The following is a 27622-nucleotide window of genomic DNA, read 5'->3' on the forward strand; positions in this document are numbered from 1 at the left end:
GTTGGATTAATGGAACAACCAATATTTTACAATTTACACCAAAAATTAAATGCAATAAATTTTTCGTTAATATATTTATTGTTTATTTGCAACTAATTATATAATTCTTGAAATAAAATTTACACACGGTTTGTACCCTGAACCACTATTTGGTCAGGCGATAATAATTTCAATTTGCGTGCTTACTTGTATTATTAGTTCTTGGTTCCAGGTTGAATTCACTGATCGGTTTTGATTCACATCCTGAGTTCACTAGATTTAGCTGCCCGTATATTTGTTTCTCGTAAGACAGAATCGTATTTCTCCATCCATTATAATGTAGTTCGGAACAAGGATCCAATTTGGGGTTGTTCCTATAAATAAGAACCATGAAATGTTTACAACAATTTCTACCATCGAACACTTACCTACAAATATTCCTGGTTTCAATAATAATATGCTCCAACTAAAGAATGTGGTCTTGTTGACTGTTCCCATTATCAAATTTTGGATTTTTACCGGCTATTACAATAATTGGTTTATATTACAGACGTTTTGAACATTTATTTTACCTTCCCTTTGGAACAGACTATTCTTGGTGTCCTAACTTGAGGTACGAAAGCGTTTATCATCTTGGCATTGCTTAAAAGTTGGACTCTCTCACAAAGCCAGACTTAGGCTGTTTGGCTTCAACACTAACTTTTTCATTGGCATTACCTTTGGTATAGGAAGGACAATATAAAGGATTGACCTTCAATCCTTTTGATAAAGTTGGTTATAACCGTGCGCAAGCTCATGGATTTTCCATAATATCCCAACTTTCTCAAGTAATAAACTATTTGGAATTTCCCTTGTCTTCAATAAATTTTCGAGACATGACACTTTTTCCAAATATATGTTGCAGCAACATGTCCCACTAATAACTACCAAATTTGTTAGCACAACCAATTTATTTATAGTAAAAACTTTCTGTTGGTTTTCGAGACAATTTTAAAAAATAAATCTGGTAACACAACAGTACGGAACAGAATGAAAGTTGATTGTAATTAATAGTTTTATAACAAACAATATTTGGTCGTGAGTACTAGCCTTTGACTGTATTGATATTTTGTTGATTATACCAACTACTAAATAAAACAAATAACTGACATATGGTTCAAACAACTAAAACGAATGGGTCTCAACTATCTTTTTATTGTCGTGATCGAATTTCAACCAAACATTTCTCTGGGTGTACCCAGAAAAGAAACCCATAATAGTACCAAGAAAATCAAAATACATGCCGGATACATGTGGATGTTGTCCATCCACAAATAACATTTTGCTTTTGAAACATGTTTGATGTGATCATATTCCTTTTCTGGGTGTATAGCAGGGATGGAAAATACAATTTTTAAGAAAGTACAAAAAAGGTATTTTTTTGAGCGAAAAAATACTTTTCACTAAATTGGAAGATTATTGTCAAGAGTTCCTTTAGACTGAATTTTAAATAAAATAAAAATTTGTTTGTCAACTCCTCCATTTTAAATATTTTATTTTTTCTTTCCGCTTACATAGACTACCGTAGTAGACAAAAAAACATGATAGTTCTTTTTACGGTTTGGTACTTCATACATTTTCTATAGATAAATAAAAATATTTTTTTTTACAAAATGTTCTATAGAAATAAAATTTTGACAAAATTCCTATAGAAAATTTAAAATTAAAATAAAATTTTGAAAAAAAATTTATAGAAATAAAATTTTATAAATTTTCTTTTTTTTCTACCTTCATCAATATATGAAATAAAATTTTGACAAAATTTTCTATAGAATGTGATGTGGACAGAGTATCGCTCGTACAAAATTATATGAAAATCGAACATAAATTACGACCTCTATCGTGCAAACAAAACTAGATGAACAGACAGACGGACGGAAAAAATGTATTCTAATGTCTGGCTTCTAATCTTCCGATAAGTACACAAATGGAAATGAAACTCCGGTTAGTGAAATTTTTGTATGGCATCAGCTGTTATATAGAACCCACAATAATGCCAAGGCATTGACAAAATCGAGCAATAGTTGTAGTATTAGCCTAGTACTAAGTTTACGTTTTCGCACGAAAATGAATTATAAAAAAGTATTTGCGAAATTATTGCGGACCTTTTTCGCTCAAATAGTACTGAGTTTAACAAGAGAAAACCCTAGCAACATGTTGCAGCAATATTGTCCGACTTCGCGCGAAAAAATAGGTGGCAGCCCGATGTATCAGGCTCAGTGTGTAAATATAACCATAGCGATAGGCGGTAAGCGAAACATTTTTGCCGCAACGGCAAATACAATAAGCTTGACGGCGAATAATTCCCTTTTTCACGTTTCCTAGCGTTTTTGTTGTCAATACAGCACGCTTAGACAATATTAAACAATGAAGTTGAATAAAAACATACAATGGCTTGTTATTTGTTGAGTTATTTCAAGAAAAAATAATCTACACGTGTCCAGGCAACAGCAATTCCTAGTGGTGAGTTAAAAAAATTGATAAGCAATGGCAACACTATACCAGTTTTCTCCAAGGAGTTAGAATAAGTTTTAATTTAGCGACACGCCGCTAGCCGTCACGGTATTCCGTCGCGGATTTTGGGCTTCCCATAAGAAATACACGTAAATAAGTGTTCGCCTACCGCCTATCGCTATGGTTATATTTACACACTCACTTAGACTATTCATTCCATTGTGATACCACATTGTGAGTGCTGCCCGATTCCATGTTAAGCTCAATGACAAGGGACCTCCTTTTTATAGCCGAGTCTGGCGTTCCACATTGCAGTGAAACCACTTAGAGAAGCTTTGAAACCCTCAGAAATGTCACCAGCATTACTGAGGTGGGATAATCCATCGCTGAAAAACTTTTTGGTGTTCGGTCGAAGCAGGAATCGTACCCACGACCTTGTGTATGCAAGGTGGGCATGCTAACAATTGCACCACGGTGGCTCCCAAAAAAAAAATAGCCTTGCTCATTATGTTAATGAGAACAAGTAAGGAAAGTCTAAAGTCGGGCGGGGCCGACTATATTATACCCTGCACCACTTTGTAAATCTAAATTTTCGATTCCATATCACATCCGTCAAATGTGTTCGGGGCTATATATAAATACATACATTTAAATATCACTCGATCTGGACAGAATTTGATAGACTTCTACAAAATCTATAGACTCAAAATTTAAGTCGGCTAATGCACTAGGGTGGAACACAATGTTAGTAAAAAAATATGGGAAACATTTAAATCTGAAGCAATTTTAAGGAAACTTCGCAAAAGTTTATTTATGATTTATCGAACGATATATATGTATTAGAAGTTTAGGAAAATTAGAGTCATCTTTACACCTTTTCGACTAAAGGCCGGTATGCACCTCTAGCGAAAAATTTCATTCCCATAAGATATGCATTGCTATTTATGCTAACGAAATTTTCGGTAGCGTTCAATTTCGTAAGCTGGTACGCACCTCTAATGAAAATAACAGGGTTGTCAAAAGCATATTTTGGCAGCAAACATTTAATTTATTACAATCATTGTGTGCGTACAAGTTTTAAAAGGTCTGTAAATAATAAACAATTTATTTGAGGAATATTTGGAACATATATTAACAATTTTTAAAAGCGATTAGCTGGTTTAAAATTTGTTGTACACAGCCCTGTTTTTTTGTTGTAGACTTAAATAAATTTTTGCTACCGAAAATTTCGCTAGAGGTGCATACCGGCCTTAAGCAGTGGCGATTTTACAAGGAAAATGTTGGTATTTTGACCATTTTTGTCGAAATCAGAAAAACATATCTATGGGAGCTATATCTAAATCTGAACCGATTTCAACCAAATTTGGCACGCATAGCTACAATGCTAATTCTACTCCCTGTGCAAAATTTCTAAATCGGAGTTAAAAATTGGCCTCTGTGGTCATATGAGTGTAAATCGGGCGAACGATATACATAGGAGCTATATCTAAATCTGAACCGATTTCAATAAAATTTGGCACACTTGACTACACTACTTATTGTGCTCCTAGTGCGAAATTTCAACGAAATTGGGGTAAAACTCTGGCTTCTGGGACCGTATTAGTCCATATCGGGCGAAAGATATATATGGGAGCTATATCTAAATCTGAACCTATTTCAATAAAATTTGGCACACTTAACTATAGTACTAATTGTTCTTCTTGTGCAAAATTTTAAGCAAATTAGGGTAAAACTCTGGCTTCTGGGCCATATAAGTCCATATCGGGCGAAATATATATATGGGAGCTATATCTAAATCTGAACCGATTTCTTCCTAAATCAATAGGGTTCTATTCACCAAAACCAAAACACATTGTTGTGCCAAATTTGAAGTCGATTGGACTAAAACTGCGACCTAGACTTTGATTACAAAAATGTGTTCACGGAAAGACGGACGTGGCTACATCGACTCAGGAGCCCACCCTGAGCTTTTTTGCCAAAGACACCATGTGTCTATCTCGTCTCCTTCTGGGTGTTGCAAACATATGCACTAACTTATAATACCCTGTTCCACAGTGTGGCGCAGGGTATAAAAAAAGTCAACACAAAAAGAACTTAAAGTTAGTGATGATAAAACATATAAAAGCTAGAAGCTTCTAGAAGCTATTAAAAATAAGAAAATAGTATGGGTCAAGACCGAGAAAAATCATTGTAACTGTGTTTGCTATGTTGAATAAGTATTTTCACTAACGGACATACAACCATAGAAAGATTATTACCATACGGGCTCAAATCGATACCGTACGTTATTGATAGTTAGCTAACCCCGTATGGTACAATATCAATACCGAATGGTACAGGCAGTACGCAAAGCATGAAAGTACCATTCGGTATTATGAAAGTACCGGTATTATGAAGGTACCAAAATTAAAAGGTAACGTGAATCAATTTATTAATACCAAACGGTAATGGCCAAATACCGCCTTTTTATACCCTTCACCACTACTGTGGTACAGGGTATAATAAGTTTGTGCATTTGTTTGTAACGCCAAGAAGGAGTAATCATAGACCAACCTTTTAGTATACGGATCGGCTTAGAATTAAATTCTGAGTCGATTTAGCGATGTCCGTCTGTCTGTCTGTCTGTTGGTGTATTTTTGTGTGCAAAGTACAGCTCGCAGTTTTAGTCCAATTCTCCTAAAATTTGGTATAGGGTCCTGTTTTGGCTCAAAGACGATCCCTATTGATTTTGGAAAAAATCGGTTCAGATTTAGATATAGCTGCCATATATATTTTTCACCGATCTGGTCATAATTGGCATGTATATCAACCGATCTTCCTCAAATTCCGTACATCCGAATATTTTATGAGTCTCGAAAAACTTGCAAAATATCAGCACAATCGGTTCAGATTTAGATATAGCTCCCATATATAGCTTTCGTCCGATTTACACTCATTTGCCAACAGAGGCCAATTTTTTGCTCCGATTTAGTTGAAATTTTGCATCGGGAGTAGAATTAGTATTGTAGCTATGCGTGCCAAATTTGGTTGACATCGGTTCAGATTTAGATATAGCTCCCATATATATGTTTTTCTGATTTCGACAAAAATGGTCAAAATACCAACATTTTCCTTGTTAAATCGCCACTGCTTAGTCGAAAAGTTATAAAAATGGATCTAATTTTCCTAAATTTCTAATACATATATATTTTACTAAAATTGTGTTCCACCCTAGTGCATTAGCCAACTTAAATTTTGAGTCTATAGATTTTGTAAAAGTCTATCAAATTCTGTAAAAATCGAGTGATATTTAAATGTATGTATTTGGGATAAATCTTCTGCGCAATAATTTCTGCGCAATAATTAATGTTGCAACACATTTTTCGCAAATATGTTGTTTTAAGAGCAAACTATTATTTTTGGTCGATCTACTTGGAACATGTTTGTTGCAACCATATTATGTTCTCGGAAATGATGTATCTAATTGTGGCATGTATTCTGATGTTCTTGGTATTATTATGAGTTTCTTTTCTTATTGCTAAATTAACGCGCTACACCTTACTATTTCAATTTAAAGATTTTCGTAAAAAAACATATATATTTTTTAAGTTCAATAAATTACGATTTATTTTTATATTTATTTCAATATTCTAGAGATACACATATTATAATTATTTAATTTAAATATAATGCATAATACTAATTAATTTGGTCTGACACAATCTCAATATGATTTATTTACATATATCTCTTCATAATTATTTTCCTTTTAATGTTGCAGCAACATTTGCGGCTTGTTGAGCAACACCAATTGCCTGAATGCTTGCATCACGCGTATGTTGACCAACACGTTCCTATAGAAAAAAAAAATATTAAATGAAATTTTTCGTTACTTCCCATCCCATATCACTTACAATTTTCTTGCCAATCTTTTTCAACCATCCAGCTTCGCCCTGAGAAACAAAGGCAGCCAAGACAAAGGCAACGAAAAGGAATATTTTGTTGAAATTCATTATCAAATAGATTAGTGGTTTGTTTTTTGTGTATGACGATTTTAAATAGCGAGGAATTATTCCTTGTTTAATTCGTAGTGAATTCTTAAGATGGAACTGATGAAGAAACCACATACTATCATGATTTTTATACACTCGTTATTTGTCCCACATAGCGTAGGGGGAAATTGCAGATTCAAATAAAAGCAAACAAAGAAGGGGATTTACTTGGATGAATACATTATGGTAACCCCCTTTTTGTGTTTTATAATTTCTTTGTTACTTGACTTGGTAAAAACTAAAGTAAAGATTGCTTGAATATACACTGAGAGAAATCTTCTCGTCATGCGAATATTTGTTCACCATGCAAATGATTTTGTTACGGACTCAAAGCCTAAAGCATCTTTCTAAAGATATTTTAACATGCATTTGGATACACTGAAAAAATATTGACTTAATGAAAACGATTTTAAATTTCCTCAAAATATAGACAGTTGTTAGTGCAGAACGCAAGAAACTAAATTAAAAATAAGTAATTGTATTTATATTACACACAATTTTTTTTTCAGATTCAATCACAAAATTAATTGATCCAATTAATTTTTAATTGAAATGTCTTCAATCACGAAAATGATAGTATCAATCACAGTTTTAATTGAGCATAAAAAATACTTGATTACAAATCAAGTTATTATAATTTAATTTCATTAGCAAAGTACAATTAATTTTTTAATTATTTTAAATTTTTAATTGATGTTGATTGCAAAATTCAATTAATTTGTCAATTAAAAACGAAACTTAATCGCTTTACTATATTTCAATCACTTTCTATAATTATTTTTAATCCTTTTTAGTTTGATTAAAAAATTCATGTTTTTTTTAACATTTAATTAAGAATTAAAACCAAGTATATAAAGCAGTAAGTTCGGCCGGGCCGAATATTAAATACCCACCACCATGAATCAAATATTATAGTTTCCTGTGAAAATTTCAGGGGTATTTGGTGACAAGCAGATCAGTTCAACCAATACACTTCCCGAAGATAAATTCAAAGATTTTACCTATGAAGACTAGATTGGATTCTGGATTTATAAGAACCATATTTGTTTGAGTTTTAGAGGAATCATAAACATCGTGTGCAAGTGTGCAAGAAAATGAAATAACGCCTTGATTTAAAATCTAACACCTGTAGATTTTTACCCCCATTATGTAAATGATTACCAGAAGTAAAATCTGGAAACTATAATTCAGTTCCAAGCAATTTTCATTATCAGTGCACATGGACCGATATTCACCATTTTCGGCACACCTCTTTATAGATCGGTCTATATGGGGGATATAACAAGACCTGGACAGATACTCACCATTTTTAGCACACCTCTTTACGGTCCTAAAATACCTCCAGATTTCAACCAAATTGGATAATAACTACGGATTCTAGCAGCCCAAGAAGTAAAATCGGGAAATCGGTCTATATGGGGGCTATTCCAAAACATCAACCGATAGTCACCATTTTTGGCACACCTCTTTGTGGTCATAAAATACCTCTAGATTTCCAATGTCTGGCAAATTTGGTAGAAACTTAGGTTTTTATAAGCCCAAGACCCCAAATCGGGAGGTCGGTTTATATGGGGACTATATCAAAACTTGGACCGATATAGCCCATCTTCGAACTTGACCTGCCTGCATACAAAAAACGAGTTTGTGCGAAATTTCAGCACGATCGTTTTATTATTGAAGACTGTAGCGTGATTACAACAGACAGACAGACAGGCGGACATGGCTACATCGTCTTAGAGTTTCTCCCTGATCAAGAATATACATACTTTATATAGTCGGAAATCGATATTTCGATGTGTTACAAATGTCACCATTCTATGGTGGTGGGTATAAAAAATTTTTATACCCTCCACCATACACACAAAAAATTTTTTCTCTGATTCAATCACCAAATTAATTGATCCAATTAATTTTTTAATTGAAATGTCTTCAATCACGAAAATGATAGTATCATTCACAGTTTTATTTGGGCATAGAAAAAATTCCTGATTAAAAAATTAATTGATTTTTTCAGCAACATTCAATTAATTTTTTAATGATTCAATTAAAAATTTAATTGATGTTGATTGCAAAATGCAATTAATTTATTAATTAAAAAGGTAACTCTTTTTAATTGCTTAGTTAGATTGGCTTAGAGTTTTTATTTGGATTAACAAATGATTGTTTGAAATACATTTTTATTTAAAAAAGTAAAAAAAATCAGCACTTTTTTAACTGAATTAGTCTTCCGAATTTGATTAAAAAGTTAATTGTATCAATTAATTTTTTTAATTAAACATTTTAAAAATTTCAATCATTGTCTTAATTAACTTAATGTTTCTATCATGATTAAAAAGTTAATTGTATCAATTAATTTATTAATTGAAAAAATTTTCAACTTCAATTAACTTTTTAATTGGAAATATTTTGGTGATATTTTTTTCTGTGTAGGATGGGGGGTATATTAACTTTGTCATTCCGTTTGTAACACATCGAAATATTGATCTAAGACCCCATAAAGTATATATATTCTGGGTCGTGGTGAAATTCTGAGTCGATCTGAGCATGTCCGTCCGTCCGTCTGTTGTAATCACGCTAACTTCCGAACGAAACAAGCTATCGACTTGAAACTTGGCACAAGTAGTTGTTATTGATGTAGGTCAGACGGTATTGCAAATGGGCCATATCGGTCCACTTTTACATATATACCCCCATATAAACGGACCCCCAAATTTGGCTTGCGAGGGCTCTAAGAGAAGCAAATTTCATCCCATCCTGCTGAAATTTGGTACATGGTGTTAGTATATGGTCTCTAACAACCATGCAAAAATTGGTTCACATCGGTCCATAATCATATATAGCACCCATATAAACCGATCCCCCGATTTGGCTTGCGGAGCCTCTAAGAGAAGCAAATTTCATCCGATCCGGCTGAGATTTGGTACATGGTGTTTGTATATGGTCCCTAACAACCATGCAAAAATTGGTCCACATCGGTCCATAATTATATATAGCCCCCATATAACCCGATCACCAGATTTGGCTTGCAGAGCCTCTAAGAGAAACAAATTTCATCCGATCCGGCTGAAATTTGGTACATGATGTTAGTATATGGTATCTAATGACCATGCAAAAATTGGTCCATATAGGTCCATAATTATATATAGCCCCCATATAAACCGATCGCCAGATTTGACCTCCGGAGCCTCTTGGAAGACCATAATTCATCTGATTCAGCTGAAATTTGGTACGTGATGTTAATATATGGCCTCAAATACCCATGCAAGAATTGGTCGATATCGGTCCATAATTATATATAGGCCCCATATAAACCGATCCCCAGATTTGACCTCCGGAGCACCTTGGAAGAGCAAAATTCTTCCCATTCGGTTGAAATTTGGTACGTGATGTTAGTATATGGTATCCAACAACCATGCAGGAATTGATTCCTATCAGTCCATAATTATATATAGCTCCCATATAAACCGATCGCAAGATTTGACCTCCGGTGCCTTTTGGAGAAGCAAAATTCATCCGATCTGGTTGAAATTTGGTACGTCGTGGTAGTAGATGATATTTAACAACCATGCGAAAAGTGGTCCATATCAGTCCATAATCATTTATAGCCCCCATATAAACCGATCCCGAGATTTCGTTTTGGAGCCTCTTGGAGGAGCAAATTTCATACGAGTGAGTTGAAATTTCTGGATGACAGTCTTTCGTAGAAGTTTCTACGCAATCCATCGTGGAGGGTACATAAGATTCGGTCTGGCCGAACTTACGGCCGTATATACTTGTTTTTATTCGAAAATTAAAAAAAAATCAATCATTAACTTAATTGACTTACGGCCATTTTCATGTAGCTCCGTTAGGCTTTAACTGTCAGTTAACAGAAAGTAAATTGCAAATATCTTTTCTCCAGTTAACTTTAACTGAAAAATTTCTAGCAGTTAAGCTCCTAACTGGCATATAGAATACATAGGCAAGATGACAGATATGTCCATAGATCGGGTTAAAAATTAGTTAGCTAACGTATCACTAACGGAGCTTCATGAAAATGGGGGTTAATGTTTCTAGTTTGATTAAAAGATTAATAATATCAATTAAGTTTTTAACCCTCTATATCATAGTGTAGACTGTAGGCAACATACCGTTCGAATGCCTCAAAATTAATAGAAATAACTTCTTTAGCTCAGCTTTTTAATTAGGAATTTGGTCATATTTTTTCTGTTTACAAAGACAATCCACAATGGTGGTAGCAATGTTTCAATATTGGAAGATTAATTGTCATACACACAAAAAATGGTTTTCTGGATCAATCACGAAATTAATTGGTCCAATTACTTTTTTAATTGAAATGTCTTCAATCACACAAATGATAGTATAAATTAAAAAATTAATTGAAATTCAATTAAAAAATTAATTGATCAAATTAAAAAGTTAATACTATTAATTTTTGTTATTGATTTTTGTTTCAATTAAAAAATTTGTTGAATCAATAAAATCTTTAATTGAATATTTGTTAAACTCAATTAAGACTTTAATTTGATAAAATTTCGTGAAATTTTTTCTTTGTATATTATTTTCTTTGAGAGTTAGCATATAAAATAAGTCATCTTCTGCCGCCAGACTATGGGCCCCATGAAAATATGCCCCAAAACCTAAATGAAGTAGGACGCCAAAAAATTATATGAAAAAAAAACAATTTGTTATGTTTTCTGGGGAGTAAGTTAATTTTTTTATTTTTGGACCCGTTTGCATTATGAAAATAATTCCCAATGAAAATAAACCCAAAATTTCGTGTTTGGGATTGTGCTTTGTTTTCAAGTGGGGCATACACAGAAAAAAATATCACCAAATCATTTCCAATTAAAAAGCTGAAAAATTTTTCAATTAATAAATTAATTGATACAATTGACTTTTTAATCAGAATATTTTTAAATTTTCAATTAAAAAATTAAATTTTTAATCAAACTCGGAAGACTAAGTCAATTAAAAAATTTAATTATTTCGGCATAAGCCGGCTATCGAATAAACCTTTTTTCGGAAGGTTCAAGTGTGGTTCACTTTTGGGTTTAGTGAACTGCTTGAATTTATTCTGATAATTGGTTGATAGTTTTGCAGCATGTAACTAGAGGATACTGATGAGGAATGTGGTAATTCCGAAACGTGCTTCCATCCAACCATCTATAGAGCTTTGCCCAAATAAATTGAACAAACATTATTTTCCTCTGTTGTTTAAGCTACACTTGTAGTTTAGTCAATGCATGGTTTTAAGCTGAAATCAAAAACAACAACAACACGCAGAGAAGAAACATGATTGTCACAATCATATTCGAAGAGCAAAATAATATGATAGCAGCTATTTTTGCGGCGACCATGTAACATTTTAACCTGCAACCATGTTGGCTCAGTGAACATGGTTCTAAGAAAAATACAATTGTCCTCGTCTAAAATGTTATTATATTGATAAAAAGAAATTTGTTTCTATTAAAAGACAATGGTCACGATCCAAAATGTTATGTTATTCGTCAAAATGTTTTTCTTCTAGTTAAAAGAACATGGTCACAACCTAAAATGTTTTGATTTTTAGGAAAAAACTTTTTTCGTCGTCGAAAAAAGGACGCCACTTGAGAAAAGAAAACACTAAATCAACTTTATTTATTTGTTTTTATTTATTTATAAACTAATTCATTGTTTATTTGTATTTATAATGTCGTGGAAGCAAACATCACATATTTTTACACACTCTAGTTTGGTTCAATTTCAACAATAAGTAATCATTCCATATTTACTTCGTGCCCATCAAACGTACAAACGCAGACATCATGTGACTGCAAATAAAAATAAATTATATCATATATCATAATGCAGAACAAAAACCAGGTACATTCTTTTCAATTACACTTTCCTTTTTTGTATTCACATAAAACCACGTGCTATTTCTGAATAAATAAATTAACACAAAACACAATAATTCCGTATTCTCCGTCCATTCCAAGAAACAATCAACACACGACTGACGCGCAAAATGAAAATCGTGTGTACCTGCTCAATGTTTTTATAAAATTCTTGTCGCTGCAAAAATATTAAAAAAATAAATGGTCACGAAAACAATGTACATGGTCTTTATGGCCATGTAATGGTTGTAGACATGTCTATACGTAAACTATAAAAATACTTTTTTCTCTGCAAAAAAGTAAAAAAAAATGAATGGTCAGGTACATGATTTTCCTGACCATATAATGGTGTCAAATTCTATCATTTAAATAATAGAACATGTTTGCGGCATTTGAGAACCATTTAAATGCTTATTGCCAACATATATTTTTCTCCGCTCGAAAATTATTTTTACAAAGACAAAATACATGGTTTTCGCGACAACTACATACTCTAAATAAGCATTAAATGGATGCGGCAACCATGTCCAAACATCTTTTTTCTGTGCGTGAATGATTAACGAAAAAACCAACAATAACAAAACAAAACGAATTTAATTAAAATTTTTTTTCAAAGAATCAAATTTTTGATCAATCTAAAAACATAAAGTAGTTAAGAAAGTAATTGCGAATTAGTTTCGTTTTTATTTGAAAATTTTATTAATTTTTGCACTAATATTGTTTGAAGAAAGAACTTTTAGACAAACAAAATTTTCTCTTGACGCTAGAAAATTTCTTTAAAAGTAAATAAAAAGATTGGAGGCAATTGTTTTGTTGCTTTTCATAAACTCTGAATTAGTTGATCTTAAAGAAAGTACTTTAAAATAAATGGGAACTTCATGGGAGAAAATAATTTTTCTCTGTGTGCAAAGAAAAGAGCAAGTAAGAAAATCGTATTATGAGTATTCTTTTATTTTTTTTTTTATAAAATTCCTTTCTTGTATTATTTTGCAATTTTAGTATTAGTTTATAGTAAAATACTTAAAAATAAATTCTTATTTATGGGTACTTAATATCTAATTTAAACTACTTATAAATCTCCATATAACATATTAATATTATGAAATTATATTGTATTTAAAAATTATCCAAAAATGGTGGCAAGCACATTTGCAGCTTTCTGAGCGATATCAATGATTTTAATAGAGGCATCCCTAGTATGTTGCCCAATACGCTCCTGAATATGAAAAAAAAACAATAATTTCGTTTCCCAAGAAATTGTGTATATTTATAAAATTTCAATTTCGACTTACAATTTTCTTGTCGATCTTTCGCAACAAGCCAGCTTCTCCTTGCACTACAAAAACAGTCAAGACAATGGCAAGAAAGATGAAAATTTTTTTGAAATTCATTTTATCGATTGAATACTAACTCAAAGAATTTATATTTGTTTTATTTAGATAAATAAAAAGCGAAGAATATCTTTGAGCTTAGCTTTGATTTCAAATGTAGCTGTTCTCAAGAAATCTTCAACTTTTATATCGAATCAATTATTTGAATATTCAATTTTATTTAATTAATGATATTGGGGGGAATCCGGCAAAAATTTCCATCTTGTGGTAAATTCCAACAAGGTGCGTACACATTTGATATATTAATGTGACATCGAATTCCATTACAGGGAGATATTTTATAATTTTTTTTTTTAGAAAAGTAATCAAATGGGATGATTCATGTGACGGTGCTCGTGGTATTTAACCATTGATAATTACAATTAATGTATAGAAAACAACTTGTTAGAATAAATTTTACATATCATATGATTAATTAAGATCATCTTTATTTACAATCAATTAAAAAACTTCATTATAATAATAAATAAAGCTTTTACTCCTAACTTGTATAGCAATAAAAGTGCGATAGCTTTAATGTGTAAATACAACCATAGCGATAGGCGAAATATTTTTCCGCAAAGAAAAACAAGTATATACGGCCGTAAGTTCGGCCAGGCCGAAGCTTATGTACCCTCCACCATGGATTGCGTAGAAACTTCTTCTAAACACTGCCATCCACAATCGGTAACGCGGTAACGCTTGCCGATGGCAAGGTATCTTAAAACCTCCGTCCTCTAAATTGTATGTAAGTCCATACGTGGTATATATTAAATCAAACAAGTATATACAGCACTAAGTTCGGCCGGGCCGAATCTTAAATACCCACCACCATGAACCAAATATTAGGGTTTCCTTTGAAATTTCAGGAGGGCTTGGGGACTTGAGGACACTTCCCGAAGATAAATTTAAAGATTTCAGATTCTGGATTTATAAGAACCATTTTTGTTTGAGTTTTAGAGGAATCATTAACATCTCTTGTAAGTGTGCAAGAAAATTATAAAATAACGTCTTGATTTGAAATCTTAAATCTTTAGAAGTATAATCTGGAAATTTTACATTGAGTTTCAAGCAATTTTCATGATCAGTGCGCCTTCTACGCCCTCAAGAAGTGAAGTCGGTCTATACACAGAAAAAAATTTCACGAAAATTTTTCCAATTAAAATCTTAATTGAGTTTTAAAAAATATTCAATTAAAAAGTTAATTGATTCAACAAATTTTTTAATTGAAATAAAAATCGATCACACAAATTAATATTATCAATTAAATATTTAATTGGATCAATTAATTTTTTAATTGACTGTCAATTAATTTTTTAATTGATACTATCATTTCTGTGATTGAAGACATTTCAATTAAAAAATTAATTGGATCAATTAATTTCGTGATTGAATCAGAAAAAAATTTTTTTGTGTGTATGGAGGTATTACCAAATGGACCGATAAAAACTTAATCCGATACACGTTTTTGTGAGCCTAAAATACCAGAATATTTACAATTTCAGGCAAATCAGATAAAAACTACGGTTTCTAGAAACCCAAGGAGTTAAATCGGGAGATCGTTCTTATGGGGGTTATACTAAAATATGGACCGATACTCACCGTTTTCGGCACACCTCTTTATGACCCGAAAATACTTCTAGATTTCCAATTTCAGGCAAATAGGATAAAAACTTCGGATTATAGAAGCCCAAAAAGTAAAACCGGGAAATTGGTCTATATGGGGGCTATACCAAAATATGGTCCGATACTCACCATTTTCGGCACAACTCTTTATGGTCCTAAAATACCTCTAGATTTCCAATTTCAGACAAATTGGATAAAAACTACGGTTTCTATAAGCCCAAGACCCCAAATCGGGAGGTCGTTTTATATGGGGACCATACCAAAACATGGACCAATACTCACAATTTTTGGCACACGTATTTGTGGTCCTACAATACCTCTAGATTTCCAATTTCAGGTAAATTGAATAAAAACTGCGGTTTCTATAAGCCCAAGAAGTAAAATCGGGAGATCGGTCTATATGGGGGCTATACCAAAATATGGACCGATACTCACAATTTTTGGCACACGTATTTTTGGTCCCACAATACCTCTAGATTTCCAATTTCAGGTAAATTGAATAAAAACTGCGGTTTCTATAAGCCCAAGAAATAAAATGGGGAGATCGGTCTATATGGGGGCTATACCAAAACATGGACCGATACTCACCATTTTTAGCACACCTCTTTATGGTCATAAAATACCTCTAGATTTCAAATTTCAGGCAAATTGGATAAAAACTACGATTTCTATAAGCCCAAGATCCCAAATCAGGAGGTCGGTTTATATGGGGACTATATCAAAACCTGGACCGATATAGCCCATCTTCGAACTTGACCTGCCTGCAGACAAAAGATGAGTTTGTGCAAAAGTTCAGCACGATTGCTTCATTATTGAAGACTGTAGCGTGATTACAACAGACAGACAGACGGACATCGTTATATCGTCTTAGAATTTCTCCCTGATCAAGAATATATATATACTTTATATAGTCGGAAATCGATATTTCGATGTGTTACAAACGGAATGACAAACTTATTATACCCCCGTCACCATTCTATGGTGGTGGGTATAAAAAGATCGATTAAATACGTATATAATTCAGTTTGACAAAATTTTCTACAGAAATAAAATTTTGACAAAATTTTCTATAGAAATAAAATGTTCACAAAATTTTCTATAGAAATAAAATTTTGGTAGATTATTTTTGGCTCGAGTGGCAACTATGATTATGAACCGATATGGACCAATTTTTGTGTGATCGGAGATCGGCTATATATAACTATAGACCGATATGGACCAATTTTGGTATGGTTGTTAGCGGCCATATACTAACACCACTTTCTAAATTTGAACCGGATCGGATTCACTTTGAGGCTCCGCAAGCCAAATCTGGGGATCGGTTTATATGGGTGATATACATAATTATGGACCGATGAGGACCAATTTTAGCATGGTTTTTAGAGACCATATACTAACACCATGTACCAAATTTCGGCCGGATCGGATGAAATTTGCTTCTCTTTGAGGCTCCGCAAGCGAAATCTGAGGATCGGTTTATATGGGGGCTATATATAATTATGGACCGATGTTGACCAATTTTTGCATGGTTGTTAGAGACTATATACCACCACCATGTACCAAATTTCAGCAAGAACGAATGAAATTTGCTTCTCTTTGAGGCTCCGCAAGCCAAATCTGGGGATCGGTTTATATGGGGGCTATATATAGTTATGGACCGATGTGGACCAATTTTTGCATGGTTGTTAGAGACCATATACCAACACCATGTACCAAATTTCAGCCGGATCAGATGAAATATGCTTCTGTTACAGGCTCCGCAAGCCAAATCTGAGGGTCCGTTTATATGGGGGCTATACGTAAAAGTGGACCGATATGGCCCGTTTGCAATACCATCCGACCTACATCGATAACAACTACTTATGCCAAGTTTCAAGTCGATAGCTTGTTTCGTTCGGAAGTTAGCCTGATTTCAACAGATGGACGGATGGACATGCTTAGATCGACTCAGAATTTCACGACGACACAGAATATATATACTTTATGGGGTCTTGGAGCAATATTTCGATGTGTTACAAACGGAATGACCAAGTTAATATACCCCCCATACTATGGCGGAGGGTATAAAAATGGGATTATTTTTTCTTTGAGTGTAATTACACGAAAACCTTTTTTTTTAGAAGAACATTAGGTTTTATTGTTTGAAATAATTTAATATACCATAACTAAAATTAATTTTAAATAAATTATTTATCAAGCTAATTTAATATACAAATTTAAAATTATTTGCCCTTCACAGTGGCAGCTACATTAGCGGCTTGTTGGGCAATCCCAATGGTTTGAATTGCAGCATCTCGAGTATGTTGTCCAACGCGTTCCTGTAAAAATATACAACGAATATAATTTGGTTAATTTTTTTATTATTATTAATTATTATGAAAAATATTTTGTGTATTAAATTGAAATATAGACTTACAATTTTCTTGCCAACTTTTTTCAACCATCCTGCTTCACCTTGACCAATGAAAACGGCCAATACTAAGGCAACAAAAATGAAAACATTATTAAAATTCATTTTGTGAATAATTTTTTAAACGCAAGTAATAATTTCTTAAAATGAAATGGAATATCACACTTAATTCACTTGCAATGCTCGAATGCCCACTGATGTCACAACCAATGTTACTTTACAATTTTATAGTAAACGCCAAGCTCTGTGATTCATTACTTGAGCATTATAGCTGATGATCAGCGATTACTATCAATGAACCACACTTACGGAACGTGGACTATATTTGTGGGTGATTTCTATACATAACAACATTGGGTGCTTTGTGCGGTTGTTGTTCTTTTATTAAGTAGGGGATTTTTTTTTTTTTTTGCTTTGAAACTCAAGCCATAATTGTTGGTATTTTTCTGAACTGCATGCATCTAATTAAAAAGGAAAAGAAAAAACCCCAAGAAATGGGAACGAACGAAAATATTATTTCTAAATGTATTCATTTCCCTTATCTGTAAATTTGGTTCTTGCTAGAGATGTTGGCTATACTTGTATTTTTTCTTTAATAATTCCCAAATAGCCATTTTTTCTAAATGATACTGAAATACGTATGATTTGTTTATGATTAAAAAAACAGCTGAGAAAAAATTTCCTGTAAACTCTCTGTTTTTCAAATGTCAAATTTGATCTCGCTCTCTCTCTCTCTCTCTGGCCCTCTTTTGCGGTTTTTTATTTTTTGTGTAAACGAACGGCTTCCAGTAAAAATTTGCTGTAATTATTAAATTATATAAGCATTGAAGTGAAAATTTTGTTTTCGAGATGAGCCGCTTAATCGGCGACGGCGTGGTAGCTAAAATGGGCGGTGCGACTCGGCAGCTTCATTCTCTAATAAGATATACAAAAGTATGATTTTTCGAAACTTTCACGAAAAATTTTCCAAAAATATTCAATTAAAAATTTAATTGCTTCAATAATTTTTTTAATTGGAAAAAAATCGAAAATTAATAGTATCAATTAATTTTTTTAATTGGATTAATTATTTTTTTAATTGATTTTCAATTAATTTTTTAATTGATACTATCATTTCTGTGATTGAAGACATTTCAATTAAAAATTAATTGAACAAAAAATATTTTTTTGATTGAAGTAAAAATTTGCTGTAATTATTAAATTATATAAATTAAATGTATCCATACCGCTATGGGATTAATTGTACAACTAATCTGGCATTGAAGTGAAAATTTTGTTCTCGGGATGAGCCGCTTAATCGGCGACGGCGCACACTGTGTCCGCTGCGGCAATAAATCATTTTGGACCTGCTCTCCGATTTTGATGATTTTTGCACAGTTGGTTAAACTATATTACAAAGGTCATGTGTGTAAAATTTTATGCAAATATCTCCATTGGTTTTCTGTCCCGAGCAGCGCAAAGTTGACATATGTGAACAAGTCTCAAATAGGTTAGTTTTCTATGTCATATTTAAAACATTGTTACTTATAAACTATACACCGGGTGTACCTTATAGAAATTTTTTTCACTTTAAATAGGCATCAAGCATTATGTAAGTTAAAAAAAAAAAATAAAAATTAAAAAAAAAACAACAAATTGTTTTTTTTTATTTTGGGCCAAAAAAATAAACATTTATGATTTTCCGTTAAACTTTTAGTTGTGTGCGAAGCAGTGCGAAACATGGAGTCCTATACCAAATTAAAGCTGAGGGTCTCAGCTAACAGATTCAAAAAAAAAAAATTGTGCCCATATTTGCCCGCGGCCAAAAAAACAATGGAAAACCAAAAAATTACAGTAAAAAATATGAGTTATGCGTTATTTTACGAGTGCATCAACAACTGCGCACTCTTTCTTTCGTTACAGCTTGTTGTTGTTTTGCCTGTGTGCATGTCTATTACTATAAATAGTATATTTGTAAGATAATTGTGTATAAAGTGCTCGTACACTGAAATTAAAATCATATCAGTTATTATTTTTTTTTTTAAATAAATTTTTACATACCATAATGAAAACTTGAGCATGAGTTGGGCTCGAACTCCAGATGTTCGCACACCAGCCGCCAACTCTATCCACTGAGCTATTAAAGACGTTGGGGTTGAATGAATAATAACGTCACTTATTATTACACGCAATGTGTAGAATCTTTTAAAATTGTAGCAGTTCTTGCAGTCATTCTAAAAATAGAACCTATGTTGATGTGCAATTTATTTTTGCAAAATTAGAAAATATAACGCTATATATATCAGTTATTATTTTTTTTAAATAAATTTTTACATACCATAATGAAGCAGGAAGCGAGGAATAAAGACTATAAACGTTATAGGCTATATAACTCGCGCAAGACTGGGCGCTGTTCTACTAACGAAGACGTAATGCATTATTTGTTGATATCCTCCGACCCATACATCAATTTATTAAGAACGAAATTGAAGCTTAAAAAATTAGATTATCACGAAGATGTGAAAATGTTGTTAATAAATTAAATAGAGTGAACTGTACAATTTTTGTATGGGGGTTGTACGGGGGACGGGTGTTACAGTGGGCTGATTTTCTTCATATTTTCAAAACAGCATTTAATAGATGCTGTATGCATTTTTGCGAAAAATAAACATTCTAGTTATAAATTTACAGAAGATATGGCATTTTTGAAATATTATTTGTATGGGAAAGATATATACGGGAGCAATATCTAAATCTGAACCGATTTCAATAAAATTTGGCACACTAGACTATGCTACTCATTGTACTCCTAGTGCAAAATTTCAACCAAATTGGGGTAAAACTCTGGCTTCTAGGGCCGTATAAGTTCATATCGGACGAAAGATATATATGGGAGCTATATCTAAATCTGAACCGATTTTGTCGATACTTTGAAATTTTCTTAATTCTATTATATTAGGAACTCGTGCCAAATTTCATTACTCTCGTACAACTCCTTCTATTTTTGGCCGTCGAATGTATGGGAAGGACACACTGTGCGGCGTTGATTGACCAAAAATAGTCGGAGGTAGCTAAAATGGGCGGTGCTACTCGGCAGCTTCATTCTCTAATAAAATATACAAAAGTATGATTTGTCGAAACTTGTACGCAGAAAAAAATTCACGAACATTTTTCCAACAATACTCAATTAAAAATTTAATTGATTTAACAAATTTTTTAATTGAAACAAAAATTAATAGTATCAATAAATTTTTTTAATTGGATTAATTAAATTTTTAAATTGATTTTCAATTATTTTTTTATTTGATACTATCATTTCTGTGATTGAAGACATTTCAATTATAAATTAATTGGACAACAAATATTTTTTTGATTGGAGACAAAAAATATTTTTTGTGTGTAAAATTAAAATTTGTCTTTAGCTCTAGGCCTTAAAATACGATTGCGTCGTTTGATTAGCATACACCCAGAGAAGGAATATGATCAATGTTTATTTTTGGACAGCAAACATTATGTATCTGATTTCCGCCAACATTATATGTTTGGCGAGATAGTAAAATTTTTGTGGCACAAAAGTTATTTTCTCCCCGTCCAAAAATAACATTTTGCTCTAGGAGGTGATCATATTCCTTGTCTACGTGTAGAAGACGGACTTCTGTGACATACCGTTTTTATACCCACCATCACAGAATGGGCATGGGGGTATAATAATTCCGTTTGTAACCCATCGAAATAGGAGCCACCGTGGGCAATGATTAGAATGCCCGCCTTGCATACAAAGGGTCGTGGGTTCGATTCCTGCTTCGACCGAACACCAAAAAATTTTTCTGCGATGGTTATCCCCTCTCAGTAATGCTGGTGATATTTCTGAGTTTTTCAGAAGTTCTGGTGATATTTTGCCGTTCGGACTCGCCTGTAAAATGGAGGTCCCTTGTCATTGAGTTTAACATGGAATCGGGCAACAATCCTTGGGATTCTCGATTTAACTCCTTGGGATACCCGAATTGCCTAGAATTGTAAATATACTGGTAACTATGCCGGATTTAGTTTTTTATACCCTGCGCCACACTGTGGAACAGGGTATTATAAGTTAGTGAATATGTTTGCAACACCCAGAAGGAGACGAGATAGACACATGGTGTCTTTGGCAAAAATGCTCAGGTTGGGCTCTTGAGTCGATATAGCGATGTCCGTCTTTCCGTGAACACATTTTTGTAATCAAAGTCTAGATCGCAGTTTTAGTCCAATCGAAATTTAGCACAAGTATGTGTTTTGACTCAGAATAGATCCCTATTGATTTTGGAAGAAATCAGTTCAGATTTAGATATAGCTCCCATATATATATTTCGCCCGATATGGACTAATACGGTCCCAGAAGCTAGAGTTTTACCCCAATTTGGTTGAAATTTTGCAGTAGGAGTACAATTAGTAGTGTAGTCAAGTATGCCAAAATTTATTGAAATCGGCTCAGATTTAGATATAGCTCCCATATATATCGTTCGCCCGATTTACACTCATATGACCACAGTGGCCAATCTTTTACTCCGATTTAATTGAAATTTTGCACAGGAAGTAGAATTAGTATTGTAGCTATGCGTGCCAAATTTGGTTGAAATCGGTTCAGATTTAGATATAGCTCCCATATATAGCTTTCGGCCGATTTACACTCATATGACTACAGAGGCCAATTTTTTGCTCCGATTTAGTTGAAATTTTGCACAGGGAGTAGAACTAGCATTGGTGCTATCCGTACCAAATTTGGTTGAAATCAGTTCAGATTTAGATATATCTCCCATATATAGCTTTCGCCCGATTTACACTCATATGACCACAGAGGCCAAGTTTTTACTCCGATTTAAGTGAAATTTTGCACAGGGAGTAGTATTAGCATTGTAGCTATGCGTGCCAAATTTGGTTGAAATCGGTTCAGAGTTAGATATAGCTCCCATATATATCGTTCGCCCGATTTACACTCATATGACCACAGTGGTCAATCTTTTACTCCGATTTAATTAAAATTTTGCATAGGAAGTAGAATTAGTATTGTAGCTATGCGTGCCAAATTTGGTTGAAATCAGTTCAGATTTAGATATTGCTCCCATATATAGCTTTCGTCCGATTTACACTTATTTGCCCACAGAGGCCAATTTTTAACTCCGATTTAGTTGAAATTTTGCACAGGGAGTAGAATTAGGATTGTTGCTAGGCAGCCAAATTTGGTTGAAATCGGTTCAGATTTAGATATATCTCCCATATATAGCTTTCGCCCGATTTACACTCATATGACCACAGAGGCCAATTTTTAACTCCGATTTAGTTGAAATTTTGCACAGGGAGTAAAATTAGCATTGTAGTTATGCGTGCCAAATTTGGTTGAAATCGGATCAGAGTTAGATATAGCTCCCATATATATGTTTTTCCGATTTCGACAAAAATGGTCAAAATACCAACATTTTCCTTGTAAAATCACCACTGCTTAGTCGAAAAGTTGTAAAAATGACTCTAATTTCCCTAAACTTCTAATAAATACATATATATCGAGCGATAAATCATAAATAAACTTTTGAGAAGTTTCCTTAAAATTGCTTCAGATTTAAATGTTTCCTATATTTATACCCTTCACCACTACTGTGGTACAGGGTATAATAAGTTTGTGCATTTGTATGTAACGTCAAGAAATATTGGTCATAGACCCATCGTTTAGTATACCGATCGTCTTAGAATTAAATTCTGAGTCGATTTAGCGATGTCCGTCTGTCTGTCCGTCCGTCTGTCTGTCTGTTCATGTATTTTTGTGCGCAAAGTACAGGTCGCAGTTTAAGTCCGATCGTTCTCAAATTTGGCATAGGGTCGTTTTTTGGGACAGAGACAATCGCTATTGGTTTTGGAAAAAATCGGGTCAGATTTAGATATAGCTGCTCGAAAATCTTGCAAAATATCAGCCAAACCGGTTCAGATTTAGATATAGATCCCAAGGGGTACGTTTAATAGTATCGTTAAGTGTGTCAAATTTTGTTAAAATCGGTTCAGATTTAGATATAGCTCACATATATATCTTTCGCCCGATTTGGACTTATATGGTCTAAAAATCCAGGGTTTTGGCGTGATTTGCTTCAAATTTCGCACATGGAGTACGTTTAGTAGTATAGGCAATTGTGGCAAATTTAGTTGAAATCGGATCAGATGTAGATATGGCTCCCATATATATCTTCCGTCCGATTTGCACTCATATGACCAGGGAGGCCAAAGTTATACTCCCATTTACGTGAAATTTCGCATAGATAGCAGAATTATTATTCTAACTATACATGTCAAATTTAGTCAAAATCGGTTTAGATTATATATAGCTCCCATATATACGTACACCAGAGTTGGGGAAATATGGTAGACTGTTACACATTTTAGACCCATTTTCAATGGAAGTTTCCTCCAATTAACTGGATAGCGTTAGCCGATTTAAATTTTAATTCTAGAGATTTTGTAGAAGTAAAAAAATTGTCTCCTTTATATAGCTTCCAGCAAATGTGAAGTAGTTGAGATGGTAACACAAATTTTGCCCTACATAGGGGTGAAGGGTATAATATAGTCGGCCCCGCCCGACTTTAGACTTTACTTACTTGTTTTTTAATAACATTGTGTTCCACCCTAGTGCATTAGCCGACTTAAATTTTCTATAGACTCGATTTTGTAGAAGTCTATCAAATTCTGTCCAGATCGAGTGATATTTAAATGTATGTATATGGGACAAACCTTTATATATAGCCCCCAACACATTTGACGGATGTGATATGGTATCGAAAATTTAGATCTACAAATTGGTGCAGTGTATAATATAGTCGGCCCCGCCCGACTTTAGACTTTCTTTACTTGTTTTTAATTAAATGCATGCTACTCAGAAATAAACCAACAATGATGGATATAGTTCCTAAAAAAATCCCCTGTGCAATCGAAGAACAACAACGGCACAAAGTACCGAAATGCTTTTATGTCTAGAAAATCATAATTTTATGGCACGCTCAATAAGTGTGGTTCATTGATAGTAATCGCTGATCATCACCCATAATGCTCAAGTAATGAATCACAGAGCTTGACGTTTACTATAAAATTGTAACGTAACATTGGTTGTGACATCAGTGGGCATTCGAGCATTGTAAGCGAATTAAGTACGATAATCCATTTCATTTTAAGAAATTATTACTTGCGTTTAAAAAGTCATCTACAAAATGAATTTCAATAACATTTTCATTTTTGTTGCCTTAGTATTGGCCGTATTCATTGGTCAAGGTGAAGCAGGATGGTTGAAAAAAATTGGCAAGAAAATTGTAAGCCAATATTTCAATTTAACACACAAAATATTTTTCATAATAATTAATAATAATAAAAAATTAACCAAATTATATTTATTGTATATTTTTACAGGAACGCGTTGGACAACATACACGAGATGCTGCAATTCAAACGATTGGTATTGCGCAACAAGCCGCTAATGTAGCTGCCACTGTCAAGGGCAAATAATTTTAAATTTGTATATTAAATTAACTTGATAAATATGTTATTATATAATATTATTATTTATTTAATAAATTATTTCAAAGAATAAAACCTAATGTACTTTTAAAAAATTTTTTTCGTATAATTACACTCATAGAAAAAATAAATTCCTAATTTGTATACTAATTTTGTATTTACTCTAAATTTAGTATTAGTTCTAAGTAAATAAATAATAATAAACAAACAAAGTTTTCGTGTTATTCGCTGTCATTATGTCTGTACTCATGGGTCAAGATGATTGTAAGTGGATATAAAAAATATAAAAAAATTTAAAAAAAAAATATATAATAACAAGTATAAACGGTCGTAAGTTCGGCCAGGCCGAAGCTTATGTACCCTCCACCATGGATTGCATTGAAACTTGTACTAAAGACTGCCATCCACAATCGAATTACTTGGGTTGCGGTAACACTTGCCGATGGCAAGGTTTCTTAAAACTTCTTAACACCGTCTACTTAAGTCTAAGTTAGTCCATACGGAGTATATATTAAACAAAAATAGGTCGATTAAATACTATATAATTCAATTAGACAAAATTTTCTATAAAAATAAAATGTTGACAAAATTTTCTATAGAAATAAAATTTTGACTAAATTTTCTATAGAAATAAAATTTTGACAAAAATTTCTATAGTAATAAAATTTTGACAAAATTTTCTATAGAAATAAAATTTTAACAAAATTTTCTATCGAAATAAAATGTTGACAAAATTTTCTATAGAAATAAAATTTTGACAAAATTTTCTATAGAAATAAAATTTTGCTAGATTACTTTTGGGGATCGGCTATATATAACTATAGACGGATATGGACCAATTTTGGCATGGTTGTTAGCGGCCATATACTGCACAATGTACAAAATTTCACCAAGTACCAAATCTTAACCGGATCCGATGAATTTTGGTCCTCTAAGAGCTCCGGAGGTCAAATCTGGGGATTGATCACCTTCAGCGAGATATTACTTTGTAAAATATATTATCTCGCTGAAGATGATCACCGATGGTGTATCGAAATATCCGAGAACAGCAATATTTCAATAAAAAGTAATGAAAAACATTAACACCAGCATTTTTCATTAGTCCATGACCTCAAGCCAAACAAATAAACCCAAAATTTATAATTTTATTGTAAATGTAATTAATCGATAAATAAATAAATAACAACAATATTGATACAACTGAAAATATTAAACAAGCTGGTTAACGGCCATTTTCATGAAGATCCGTTAGACTATAAATTTCAGTTAACAAAAAGTATATTTCGGATATCTTCTCTCCGGTTAACCGAATAACTTTTGGTAGTTTAGTTCCTAACCAGAGTTGCCACAATGAATTTTTCTTTTGGGCCAACATTTTTCCAAAATTGGACCAAAATTCGTACGAGCGGACCATTTTTCCAAATTTAATTAATAAAAAAGCTAAAAATTTTCCATAATTTTACTTCGAAAGAAAATTTTGTCAAATTTTTATTCAAAATGTTTATTTTTATTTATTTCTATATAAAATTTTGTCCACATTTTATTTCTATAGAAAATTTTGTCCAAATTTTATTTCTATAGAAAGTTATCGCAAAATTTTATTTTTGTAGAAATTTTTTTCAATTTTTTTTTTATTTTTATAGTAAGTTATCGCAAAATTTTATTTTTGGTGAAAATTTTGTCAAAATTTTTGTTTCTATAGAAAGTATCGCAAAATTTTATTTATATATAACATTTTGTCAAAATTTTATTTCTATATACAATTTTGTCAAAATTTTATTTCTATATACAATTTTGCCAAAATTTTACTTCTATCGCAAAATTTTATTTATATATAACATTTTGTCAAAATTTTATTTCTATATACAATTTTGTCAAAATTTTATTTCTATATACAATTTTGCCAAAATTTTACTTCTATCGCAAAATTTTATTTATATATAACATTTTGTCAAAATTTTATTTCTATATACAATTTTGTCAAAATTTTATTTCTATATACAATTTTGTCAAAATTTTATTTCAATATAAAATTTTGTCGACATTTTATTTCTATAGAAAATTTTATCCAAATTTAATTTCTATAGAAAATTATGTCAAAATTTTATTTCCATAGAAAGTTATCGCAAAATTTTATTTCTATAGAAAATTTCCCAAAATTTTAGAAATAAAATTGTCTCAAAATATTTTTTTCTACAGAAAATTTTGTAAAAATTTTATTTCTATAGAAAATTTTGCCACAATTTTACTTGTATATAAAATGTCGATTGAAAATTTTGTCAAAGTTTTATTCAAAATGTTTATTTTTATTTATTTCTGTATATAATG

At 32.2% G+C, this 27622-nt stretch overlaps 4 protein-coding genes across 4 annotated transcripts; 1 reads left to right on the plus strand and 3 right to left on the minus strand.

The window, feature by feature from the left end:
* Window positions 1-6051: 6051 nt before the first annotated feature.
* LOC142219539 (sarcotoxin-1B-like) lies at window positions 6052-6599 on the minus strand. The gene is made up of 2 exons (XM_075288482.1): window positions 6366-6599; window positions 6052-6305 (listed from the first exon to the last, which is right to left on the minus strand). Exons 1-2 carry the CDS (start codon window positions 6576-6578, stop codon window positions 6210-6212), a joined length of 309 nt encoding a protein of 102 aa, XP_075144597.1. The 5' UTR covers window positions 6579-6599; the 3' UTR covers window positions 6052-6209.
* Window positions 6600-13421: 6822 nt separating this feature from the next.
* On the minus strand, window positions 13422-13963 carry LOC142224507 (sarcotoxin-1B-like). The gene is made up of 2 exons (XM_075294305.1): window positions 13675-13963; window positions 13422-13598 (listed from the first exon to the last, which is right to left on the minus strand). The coding sequence occupies exons 1-2, from the start codon at window positions 13771-13773 to the stop codon at window positions 13506-13508; spliced, it is 192 nt and encodes a 63-aa protein (XP_075150420.1). The 5' UTR covers window positions 13774-13963; the 3' UTR covers window positions 13422-13505.
* A 3524-nt stretch (window positions 13964-17487) lies between these two features.
* Window positions 17488-18023, minus strand: LOC142224430 (sarcotoxin-1B). The gene is made up of 2 exons (XM_075294224.1): window positions 17795-18023; window positions 17488-17696 (listed from the first exon to the last, which is right to left on the minus strand). Exons 1-2 carry the CDS (start codon window positions 17891-17893, stop codon window positions 17601-17603), a joined length of 195 nt encoding a protein of 64 aa, XP_075150339.1. The 5' UTR covers window positions 17894-18023; the 3' UTR covers window positions 17488-17600.
* A 6827-nt stretch (window positions 18024-24850) lies between these two features.
* On the plus strand, window positions 24851-25506 carry LOC142219540 (sarcotoxin-1B). Its single transcript, XM_075288483.1, has 2 exons — window positions 24851-25089; window positions 25187-25506. The coding sequence occupies exons 1-2, from the start codon at window positions 24991-24993 to the stop codon at window positions 25280-25282; spliced, it is 195 nt and encodes a 64-aa protein (XP_075144598.1). The 5' UTR covers window positions 24851-24990; the 3' UTR covers window positions 25283-25506.
* The last annotated feature ends 2116 nt before the right edge of the window (window positions 25507-27622 follow it).

This window comes from Haematobia irritans, chromosome 1 (assembly GCF_050003625.1).
Source record: "Haematobia irritans isolate KBUSLIRL chromosome 1, ASM5000362v1, whole genome shotgun sequence".
Taxonomy (NCBI): Eukaryota; Metazoa; Arthropoda; class Insecta; order Diptera; family Muscidae; genus Haematobia; species Haematobia irritans.